The sequence below is a fragment of the Copadichromis virginalis genome, linkage group LG18, assembly GCF_057382275.1.
Source record: "Copadichromis virginalis isolate Kocher_CV1m ecotype Utaka linkage group LG18, C_Virginalis_male_GT1.1, whole genome shotgun sequence".
Lineage (NCBI taxonomy): Eukaryota > Metazoa > Chordata > Actinopteri > Cichliformes > Cichlidae > Copadichromis > Copadichromis virginalis.
This window is the reverse complement of record NC_140635.1, coordinates 121389-133197: the sequence shown is the minus strand read 5'-3', so window position 1 is coordinate 133197 and position 11809 is coordinate 121389. Positions and strand designations below refer to the sequence as shown.

The following is an 11809-nucleotide window of genomic DNA, read 5'->3' as shown; positions in this document are numbered from 1 at the left end:
TACAAAAAGCCAAACAGACAAAAGCTGTCTTGGAATCAACATTCAAAACATGATCACTACTGTATAAAAAAAAAGGTCCATAAATTACAAATGAATATGTTGCTTAACTGTAAACTGTAATCTCAGGTAACAAGGCAATTCAAGTGGCTTTTATTTTAATTTCAACCATGTATAGTGTTACAGTACAGAGTGAAGTGAGACAGCGTTCCTCTGAGACCCTGGTGCTACATACGACATATAACGGACAAACACAGGACTACTAACATCAGTCATAGTAAATGTTCTGTAAGAAAGATTGCCAACTCTAACTACATAAACCTGTAGTGGACATTTCAGTTAAGTAATTATATAATCTACACATTAAGGCCACTATTCAGCATCAACATGGACTGTCAACTTACAACATGAAGCATGTAGAGGTGAGCACTATTGCTGTTTTTCTAGCAATTTATATAGATCCAGCCAAGTGCTGCCTTTTGGTGGTTGCATTGTGCATAAGCAGCATGACCCTATAGAAAACAAGACGAAAGGAAAGCTTTGTACAATGTCATCACTCTGAGATGGACATCAAAAGTTTCCACGAGGACTCTGTGCCTCCCTGGACTATTTCAACCACAAAAACAAGAAGGGCTGGAGATGTGTCAAACCTCAACATATTAACCAAAGGAAGAGCAGGGAAAGAAGAACTAAGTAAAATCACAGGGGGACCCTGAGAGCTTCAAAAGACCAATCCCTGGCGCTCTGATCAAGATTCCTGTGGATGCAACTCATCAGGGAATGGCAACGAGGAAGAGGAGAGGGGAGGCCTGTGGGAGTAGCATAGTGAGAACAACCACACATCTGCCAACTGAGTCAGCACTGCAGGATTGATCAGAATGACACAGAATGGCCCTGTCACAAGCCTATTTAGATATGCTTGAAAACAGACTTTGGGGGGACATGTGATACCACTGACTACTCCCCAGCTTTTTCCAACTTGGATGTTGTATGTGGAGTTTGTTGCTTTTTTCTCCTCTATCTCTCTCCACGTTTATATACATTATTTTAATCGTGTGTGTTTTGGTCTGCCTCTGTAATGTGAGTGTCAGCCCAGTGATGCTCCAATTCAAAGTGACATTGCTTTGGCAATGACTCCATCTAATGGTTAAATTTCTGAACTGCAGGCTCAGTAAGTAAGTAAGTAAGTAAGTAAGTAAACTTAATTTATTAAGCGCTTTTCACAGACAGACATTCACAAAGCGCTGTACACAAATATTAAAATAAACAATAAAATCAATAGACATTATATACAATGTAAAAGATCAAATGTAATTAGTGTAAAAAATATAAAATGTAGATCAACAAAAGGCTTGTTTGAACAGAAGAGTTTTTAACTGTTTTTTAAAAGAATCCACAGAGTCAAGCAAACGTAGTGGTAGTGGTAAACTGTTCCACAGCCTTGGTGCAACAGACTGAAAGGCTCTGTCCCCTTTTGTCTTCAGTCGTGTACGGGGAACAACTAAGAGACTCTGAGTCTGTGAGCGGAGATGACAAGCAGCAGTGTATTTTAAAAGAAGCTTGGATAAGTAATCTGGAGCCGTTTAGTGCTCTGTATGTTTAAACAAGAATTTTAAAGCGAATTCTAAACTCTATTGGGAGCCAATGTAAAGAATATAAGATGGGAGTGATGTGAACACGCTTGGTAGAGCGAGTTAGTAGTCTGGCTGCTGCGTTTTGTATTGTCTGGAGGCGAGAGAGAGATGATTTATCCAAGCTAGTAAACAGGGAATTACAGTAATCTAAGCGTGATGACACAAATGCATGAATGAGTTTCAGTCACAAAAACGCAATATTTTGACCATTACTGAGCTTACACTTGAGAATACTATTTGACCTTTGTGACCTTTTGTACTCCTATTGATATATGTTATATTGTACAAATAGTTCATTAAACACACATTTTCTCAATTTGATGACAAAACAAACAAACTGGGAAATAATTATTGGCTTTATTTGTCACACCGTGACTGTGGCTGTGGTCTGTGGCAAATTTTCATCTTCACCACTGTACGTGGAGTCTAGCAGTTATCTTTGTGAAAAACAAAGGATCTTGCGGTGCTTGCGGGCAAAATTGGTGCTTGAGGGCACTTCTGAACTCCTTTCAGGCTCTTTTACTCGGTCTTGTCTCACTAGGGTGGGCTGTTATGCAGTGAAAGCAGGTGGGAAGATGTGAGGGACACTTCTTCAAAGAATTTGTTTTCAAAAAAATATTTATCACTTTACACAATATTTATCACTAAGCAAATGTCTACGTGACTTTTGACATGAAACTCTTGTATGATAAACAACTTACAGCTTCCTCTTACTGTAAGAACATGCAGATTTAGAAAAAGGGGAACCTCAGCTCTGAATTCTTAGAATAACTCTGTTGTATTTGTACACACACACACACACACACACACACACAGACACACAGAGAAGTATAAATAAAGCACGCACACAGTGATGAGACGCAGGTCTTGCGTCCATGACTGCCCTCGCGAGTTAAAGACAGCTGCAGTGTTTGTGTTTTCTAACTCAGGTGTCTCAGCTGAAGAACTGCGGGGTGATTTTAAGAAATCCCCTGTCAATTGGTTATGAGCAAAAATTGTTTCTATAAAATAAAAATTAAAAAAACACAAAAAAACCCCCAGTTTTAACCGTAACGTGAAGTACACATTTTATTATTTTTTTCCTTTTAGTGAAAGGAAACAGCCGTCGCCGGTATGCTAGTGCGCACGCTCCACCCCCTCCTACGCCTCTTTTCCCCCCTTCTTTTTGCTTTGTGAATAAACAGAAATGTGACTTTTGCTTCATAAACAGTTTGACAAACAAGTGGTGCCTGCAGGGTGTATATTCATGGTATAACCGGCATAAACACAGCCTCACTTCGTGTGTGATTGTGCAGGAAATACAACTGTGCGCTCAGCTTCGAAAAAGGACCGCATCTATCCATTTATCCTCATCTCACCTCTATGTATGTGCTCTCTTTGAGCGCAGGTGCGGCTCTTTGCTGTGACACATCTCTAATGTAGTCTAGACGCTCCGGCGCCAGGGGTCATCGGGTGACACACACACACACACACAAACAACAAGTAACACAACATGGACCATGAACTCTGCGTGACTCAACTATACCAAGACAGTTCACCTATTACGAGCCTTTAAAGTAAGCTTATTGCTAAATAGTCTTGATATTTAATCAACAGGTAAGGTAACACCTGATTCTGTTCACATGGACGGAGTTTTTTCAGTGCTAAATAGTCTGCACATCCCGGCTCTTATTATTTATTTTGCTGCGTTATTTTGCAAAATTATCTAATCTAAAAATAAACTACATAAATGAGTGCGATGCAATATTTTGCTCTTGGTGTTTTCAGTCCTTTATGTCCATCTTATGTGTCCTTTTTTTCTGTTATCAATCAACCAACCGATCATTCGATTAAAGGCCTGTCAACGGGCTTCGTAAAGGTTCTTTTAAGGTCACCAGAAAGCTACATAAAGACTGCACCTGCACCTGCACCAAAGTTCTTTTTTTTTTTCTCTCTATCTCCGAACATTGTTGCATTTTAAAACCTTCTTCAGTGAGCTATAAATATGAGGCGCTCCAAACACACTCTCAGTTTTACTTCTGCCAAAAAATGACCACAATGCCGAGACAACTGGAGGTCCAGAACTCGATCCTCACTGGTGGGGACAGCTTTAACATGTGGCACGACTACATGAATCTGAGCCAAGTGTTCGAGAAACTGTGCAGCAACCGTGAGGTTGATAACCGAGACACCGAGCGTCCAAAGAAGGGACAAGCGCCCCCTTGGAGTAAGGTCCACACTTCCACTCGGGGGAAGAAATCCTCCAAAAACTCATCACAGTCCAGTCCGACCAGCAGCGCGTCGGACACCAGCAGCAGCGCCTCATCCTCGGACTACTGCCGCTTATGCAAGCAGAACGGGGAGACTCCGAGGGTGTACCTATCTCACAAGCTCAAATCAGACGACGGGATAGTTTTCTGCCCCGTCCTCCGGAACTACACTTGCCCGATCTGCGAAGCCACCGGTGACAGCGCTCACACACGCAAGTACTGCCCGCAGATGAAGTGCGAGGCTGCTGGGAGGATGCAGACGGTAGGCAAGTTCTGGTAGCTGCTGAAAACTGAAGCTGCGAGAAACTGTACATATTTACCGAACTGTTTGGGGTATGTGTTCGTGTTGGCAGAGACCGTTTCAGTTCCAAAGACTGTTTCAAGTTTGACTGTCAAACACTCCGCTGCAGTCTGCAGCAAGGAGCTCTCATCCATCACATCTGTGCAGCCCCGAGCCGGGGTGAGCGCTCTCAAACCTCGGAAAAAATTAAACTCTTTAAAGTCCTCGAGTGTTTATTGTTGTTGTTATTGTTGTTGTTGTTGTTTAATATGATACAATTTCGGGGGTACTTCATAGGTCACAAGTGAAACACTAAAGTGGCTAACCTTTCTGTGGAATTAAATAGATTTCTAAAAATGTGCCCATAGTGTCAGTGCGCGAGTCTTTTAGTTAAAATGCAAATGCTATATTATCCCTCATGTCAGACAGATTATTCGACAAAAACGTCAGTATTTTGTCTTTTTTTTTTTTTTTTTTTTTTTTTTTTGGTATTATAGAAAATTTTTAACTCACATGCAACTCTTCCACTTGAAGTTACAGATGTACCTGAACTCACCAGAGAACATGCGTCATAAAAAAATAATTAAATTAAATTAAAAGTAACACTTCAAGGCAAAAGTGAAACGATTATGTGAAGTGAGAAATTGAATTAAGGTTCAATAGTTTTAGTTTCAAAATAGAGGGGCTGGGGAAATACAGTATACAAGGTCAAAACAGAGTTTGTACAAGTTTGTACAAAGACAGCTGCAGTGTTTGTGTTTTCTAACTCAGGTGTCTCAGCTGAAGAACTGCGGGGTGATTTTAAGAAATCCCCTGTCAATTGGTTATGAGCAAAAATTGTTTCTATAAAATAAAAATTAAAAAAACACAAAAAAACCCCCAGTTTTAACCGTAACGTGAAGTACACATTTTATTATTTTTTTCCTTTTAGTGAAAGGAAACAGCCGTCGCCGGTATGCTAGTGCGCACGCTCCACCCCCTCCTACGCCTCTTTTCCCCCCTTCTTTTTGCTTTGTGAATAAACAGAAATGTGACTTTTGCTTCATAAACAGTTTGACAAACAAGTGGTGCCTGCAGGGTGTATATTCATGGTATAACCGGCATAAACACAGCCTCACTTCGTGTGTGATTGTGCAGGAAATACAACTGTGCGCTCAGCTTCGAAAAAGGACCGCATCTATCCATTTATCCTCATCTCACCTCTATGTATGTGCTCTCTTTGAGCGCAGGTGCGGCTCTTTGCTGTGACACATCTCTAATGTAGTCTAGACGCTCCGGCGCCAGGGGTCATCGGGTGACACACACACACACACACAAACAACAAGTAACACAACATGGACCATGAACTCTGCGTGACTCAACTATACCAAGACAGTTCACCTATTACGAGCCTTTAAAGTAAGCTTATTGCTAAATAGTCTTGATATTTAATCAACAGGTAAGGTAACACCTGATTCTGTTCACATGGACGGAGTTTTTTCAGTGCTAAATAGTCTGCACATCCCGGCTCTTATTATTTATTTTGCTGCGTTATTTTGCAAAATTATCTAATCTAAAAATAAACTACATAAATGAGTGCGATGCAATATTTTGCTCTTGGTGTTTTCAGTCCTTTATGTCCATCTTATGTGTCCTTTTTTTCTGTTATCAATCAACCAACCGATCATTCGATTAAAGGCCTGTCAACGGGCTTCGTAAAGGTTCTTTTAAGGTCACCAGAAAGCTACATAAAGACTGCACCTGCACCTGCACCAAAGTTCTTTTTTTTTCTCTCTATCTCCGAACATTGTTGCATCTTCAGTGAGCTATAAATAGGTCACAAGTGAAACACTAAAGTGGCTAACCTTTCTGTGGAATTAAATAGATTTCTAAAAATGTGCCCATAGTGTCAGTACAGGATTGTGAACATCGCAACGCAAAGTTTTTGATTTCTCTCAAAACATATATTTCTTTTCATGTTGAACAGATAATATCTTTAATTTGAGTCAAAGTGATTTGCACTTGAACACGCCCACCAGAAATAGACCGGGACCCATTTTTATTCTGCATGGCTGCTGGAAACATCATGTCACATCTTTGATTAATTTCATCTGAAAATAAACGTAAGTAAAGCCAAGTGTGTTACAAAAGCTTTTATAATTTGTATTGCCAAAATCGCAGAAAATAACCCCATTTAAGCTGGGTCGACAGCCACCCCTAATTTTTGCATGATTGTAGCTGCTAGCTATAAGCTAGCTAGCTATCCTGCGCAACGTTAGAACTGGTTACCAGAAACCGACCATCACAGTCGGGAATACAAGTTAGTATACTGGTAAAAAACGGCTTTTTGCCTAACTAGCTAGCGTTACCACGATGCATCGGTGGTGGATAAAGCTAGCTAGCATAAGTTCATAGTTCATAACATTCATAGTATAACTCCGTGCTCCGCTTCGTTTGAATTTTTCTGGTGAGCTCGCGGTTTCTAGACACAAGCTTGTGTTTGTGCGCGCACGTTTGTCTCTCTTCATATAAATATGTGTTATGTGTGTGTACACCGAGCGCAAAAGATAATTATTAATGTGCATGATTTAGAGACAGAAATAACAAGCCAGCATATAAGATCAATGACATAAGACTAATTCCTTTAATTGACTTTCAGGCGCGGCTCGGAAAAATGTGCATTTTCTGAAGAAATTTTAATTTTAACAGCAAAAAATTGACCCTATGCCAAACTTAGTCGCTAATGGCTGGTCTGTAGACTGTTTGGTATGTCATGTTACGTATTTCTTGGTTTTTCTATGTAATGTGTTTTATAGAGAAGTAACATTATTCTTTTTTTTCTGTATGCTTTCAGAACCACAGATCGCTCCATCCATTCCATGGCTGAAGCATACATTTTCATTTAATCTGAACAGGTATCATTTTGCATTTACACTGCACATCCTTTTTAAACATTTCATAATAATCTAGACTCTCCCTCATTATCCTCTCATTCACCTTGCTGATGTGTTGAGGACTTGATAAAAGAATACATGGTATGTCCATATCTGTTCTGTCTCTACATGAGATGCAGTCTCTTGATGTAAATTTGACAACTCTGCTATTAAATGCAGTGATTAATGTAGGACAGCAACGATTAATCAACTCATCAAGTTAATATCTTAGGGTTCTGTATTGTTTTCTTTTTTTTTCTTGGGCTTTGTGGAACATTTATGAAAATGTTCCACCATTGATTTAATTTAATGATTATGCAATTCACAATCTGATTAGTCAAATAATTGTTCTAATAGTCTGTGACCAAACAACTATCAAAATAGTAGTTTATTATGGTCAAAGATTTATCAGGTGTGCCAGACTTCAATTCTTCACTTGTACATTTTGTTCCATATTTTACCTCAAGATATCCCAGAAAGATGAAGCTGAGGAAGAGCTGCAGAGTACAACCATGGCACTCTTCATCTTCAGGGACAACTCAAGCCTCCTACATCAGCCTCGAGACATCGGGATAATCATTGATGGTGTGGAAGTCCTGAATGAGTTGCCTTCTGTGGCAGCTGGAGAGGCAATGGTCTTTGGACTCTGTTATGCTCTTAATATGGAATATCCACGAGGATTCAGGTTCACCTTTGAGGCTCTTCAAAAGATTATGATGGAGCTTGACTTTAACAAGATGACCTCTAAGATTCGCAAACTTAATTGTGAACTTAACACTGCACAGTAGTGTGTTTGCATGCATGTGTGCATGTGTATGTGCACATGCATGTGCATGTGTGCTTGGTTATTTTGCTTGGTTGGCCTGCAGTGGTATTCTACATTCAAAATTTATAAGAACACCCATTTGAAAGGGAGATTTAAGTTGATTTCATTGATACATGTGTAGATTTTTTTTTTTTTTTTACATTGTACAGGCACAGTGCACATATAAACATTTTTGAGTACTTGCAAATTGGTTTAAAAATAGTTTTTATAATGGTTTTATGCCAGTTTTAGACAGGTTGCAGGTTTTATACTGGTTTTCAAAAGATTGCAGGTTTTATACTGGTTTTCAAAAGATTGCAGGTTTTATAAAACAAACATTTCTCTAATCATTTCTGCCGTAGCACTAAATCTGTATATTACTAATCCTCTCTATTGATTATAGTTAAAATGGTTTGGAACAATAAATAATTTTGAAATAATTGGTTGGCCAACTGTCTTGTTTTTTATAGGAAATGCAGAGCATTTTTGAACTGAAATGAAATGTAAAAAATATAGTTTGAATATATGTAAATCAATTACCTGGCTTCAACACAAACATATTAGTTCATGTTAATTTGGTTCGATGTGAATACATTAGGTTGGTTAAATTTCAATATATTAGCTTGGTTCAATAATTAAAATATGGTTCTATGTAAAAAAATCAATTTGGATCAATGCAAAATTTAAAGTTTCAGTCAAGTCTAGTAATATTGTTTATATCAACATAAAAGTATCAGGTCATATCAAGTGACTCAATTTGGATTCTATAAAGCCAAATATTTTGGATGTGACAATTGGACATCATTTTTTTTTATTTGAATAGGGTTATTTTTTTTACAGTGTAGTTTATTTCTCACAGTTTTTTAAAAATTCTCTTGCTTTATGGTTCTTAGCGCTGTTACCAGTCTTTGCATTTATCATCATTTTTTCTCTTTTTTCTTTCATGTTACACAAACATGATTACATATTGCATATGAATCAAGGTTGCGCAGAGGTGGTTGCATTTCCCAGACAATCATGCAAAATATATACATTTCTTTTTTAAAAAATGACATGGTGCGACAGGACTGTAGCACAGTAATACAGCAACATCAGAGGCAAATTCCATTCAAGTTTTGCAAGCCTAGCTTTGAACTTTATTTAAATAAACAGCAGTGACTCGTTATGACAAGGATCATTCTTAATCTCACTCAAACCATGCTGAACGGCTCTAACCCAATTAGGAACATAGGGTTGTTGTTTTTTTTGTTTTTTTTTAAAAGAAAAGAAAAACATAACTGAACACAACAGTATGTCAGTGCAGTGACTAATCAGGCAGTACAGTTTCAGGAACCGTTTTAACTGAGGCAGGATGGCATTTTGGTTTTTAAATGGGCATTTAAAACCTGAAATAATCCTAAAGGCTTAGACAAAAAGGTGACATTTGTTTTCGAAATTGAGGTGATGGGCATCTTAGTCGCTGTCACTCCTCTCTCCTCTCTGGAGCAGCCTCTTTCCACTGGAGGGCACGGGAACCTCATGCTTCACTGAGACCTTTGACTTGCTTTTGCTGTCCTTGTCAAGCAGCTCCAAACCGTCATTGATCTTCTTCAACATCTCGTAACGCTCACGCCCACGAACAGGGAGGAGAAAAACCTCCTTGTCGTCCCCCTCAGCACTGGAGGTACATTTGGACTTCTTTGTGGATGTGGTGTCAGGAGGTGGTGCGCTCTTTCGTTTTTTCGCCTCTTTGGTGCCGCTCTCCTTCTTCTGTTTATTGTCCTCCTGTAGCTGTAACAAAGAGGGACGAAATAACAAAAAAGAGAAACATATTTGTCAAGTAATTTTACCCCCCCCCCCAAAAGTGGCATTTAACATGATGATATTCTACTGCCTTCTGGGGGAGGGAAGGAACAGCGGTTTTTCTTTTGAGTTTATATTCAAGTTTTCTCCTTCTTGCCCCCTCTGGTGTACAATTTCTTCCTTTTTCCTGTTTAAAAAGAGTTCACATATTTTGTCATTTGACTGTAAGCAGTGCAAGGAGGAGATGCTCGCTTTTTGCATGACAGTCTGCCACTTCAGTCTTCCCTTTCTTTATAAGGCTGGAAAATACTTCAGACCCCACCTCAGGCAGTAAGGGGCCTGAGGTGGGGTCTGAACTGTGGGTACCGGTATGAGGAGAGAAGGGGGACAGGACTGGATAGTGGCTTAAAGTTGGGATTTGGTTTGATTAGGTGAGCCGGTTTTTGGTTGTGTCTGCTTATGATTTGAAACAGGTCTGAAATGAGAGAAAGAGGAGTTTGTTCCTGGGGAATTATAAGACAGTGGTGTCCCGTTTTCCTTCTCATTAATCATATGAGAAGAATGAAGGCGTTTTAAAGATTTTTGAGTTGAGGTTTGTCCTTCTCTTTGGTTTTTCTGTGTGTTTTTTTTTTTCAAATCCACAGCAAGTGTCACTGTCTCTCTCTGAGTGCGCAAAACTTTTTTTCTTATGCACACCATTAAAAAAAAAAAAAGTTGGGCGCACCCAAATCAGCGTTCAAAGATTGATGGCTCCCTGTCAGAGCACTGGCTATGAATTTCAGATCGATCAGGCCTTAACTTGACAAAAAAGTTATCAATCGTTCTTTTCATCTTTTCTCATTGCCCACGGTCAGTTATATCCACTTCTGTCGGTCCTAGGATATTCACAAGGCCTGTGTATCATCACTGATTTCTATAATCCACTTGATTCCGCTTCACAAGGTCCAGATTCGATTTGGTGCAATTTTTACTCAGAAAGTGAGAGATCTTATAATTCTGATCATTTATCAGTACTGACACTAAACTTTATCAGAGATGTGACCATCACAGCACATGCCGTTGTGTCAAAGTAACTGAGAATAAAATAAAATAAAAAACATAAAGGAGATTTTCCTGGCATGGATTTTATAGCAGATAACCTTAAAAATATTCTGCAATTATACCCAATTTGAAAAAGTTTACATTTCTTCAGTATTGAACAGCAGAAATTATTCTTTCTTGTCCGAGGTCATTTAAGTACAAAGAAAAGAAAAGACAGCGGCCGCCAGCGCTGTAAACAACGGTAGACTGATGGGTAATAAGCGAATGAGTAATGCGGAAAACAGATGTTTGAGATGGGAAACTTTTCTTGAAGTACAGAGCGAGAGCTGTGCATGAACTGTGGTTTTTATCGTGTTGGAAGCAAAACAGCAAAAGTAATAGGGAATTAACGACGATATTTATCAAATGTGAAGCATAGTTTGGTTCTTCTTTTGCTGCTGGCCTAGTGAATTTTGGTTGAAGAGAGACAAAACCTGCAGCCCAGAATCTTGCGCAAAAAAGACGTAAAGACGATTCAGACACGACGAATCAGAATTAGTGAGCTTTTGGCTTTCAGCCCCGACGGCGGCTAAGCTAATTCTGATGCGCCGGTCCGCTCTGTGTTTACCGTTTCCTGCTCTCATTCGCTGGTTGTTGTTGAAATAGTTTTGTGAGCTTTAGCCTGAGACTCTGGCGTTTCTGGTAAAATACATTTATATTCATTCAATTCAGGATTTAATGAATCGGTATCGCTTCATTCAAGCTACTCACCTTTCTCTATCCACCTGCACTTTCAGCTGGACCAAGGACATTTCCAGAGGTCCCGCCCCTGACTATCTCTGATTGGTTTAGACCACGAAGGGCAATGACGTGTGTCTGTTGTTGATCACATGGATGTCGGTGGCAAATTTTACAAACACTTCTCATAATGACTAACTACTCCTGACATTTTTGAGATGTTAGCTCTTTATACAACGAAGTTATAGTGCGATACAAATAATATCAGGCTGATCCTGCCACAATTTGTTCCCCCTGTGTAAATCACGGACAAACAGTATCCCACATTGCTGATTTTTCATTCACAAACACTTCTTATTATGACGCATTACTCCTGAAACTTTAGAGGATTT

At 39.2% G+C, this 11809-nt stretch overlaps 1 protein-coding gene and 1 long non-coding RNA gene across 3 annotated transcripts; one reads left to right on the top strand and one right to left on the bottom strand.

Annotated features, from left to right (window-relative positions):
• Window positions 1–2530: 2530 nt before the first annotated feature.
• On the top strand, window positions 2531–8317 carry LOC146686773 (nanos homolog 2-like). 2 transcript variants are annotated; one of them, XM_085438436.1, is made up of 3 exons: window positions 2531–6262; window positions 6994–7054; window positions 7540–8317. In XM_085438436.1, exon 1 carries the CDS (start codon window positions 3660–3662, stop codon window positions 4158–4160), a length of 501 nt encoding a protein of 166 aa, XP_085294562.1. In that variant the 5' UTR covers window positions 2531–3659; the 3' UTR covers window positions 4161–6262; window positions 6994–7054; window positions 7540–8317. The 2 variants fall into 2 exon arrangements, with proteins under 2 accessions (XP_085294562.1, XP_085294561.1); XM_085438435.1 differs by having other exon boundaries at window positions 2531–7054.
• Window positions 8318–8984: 667 nt separating this feature from the next.
• On the bottom strand, window positions 8985–11552 carry LOC146686772 (uncharacterized). Its single transcript, XR_014916321.1, has 2 exons — window positions 11451–11552; window positions 8985–9647 (listed from the first exon to the last, which is right to left on the bottom strand). It is a non-coding gene; the product is annotated as an uncharacterized LOC146686772 (long non-coding RNA).
• Between the last annotated feature and the right edge of the window lie 257 nt (window positions 11553–11809).

What these genes read in the sequence shown, in the direction of transcription:
- LOC146686773 (XM_085438436.1), top strand. Translation starts at nt 3,660, where the DNA reads ATGACCACAATGCCGAGACAACTGGAGGTCCAGAACTCGATCCTCACT.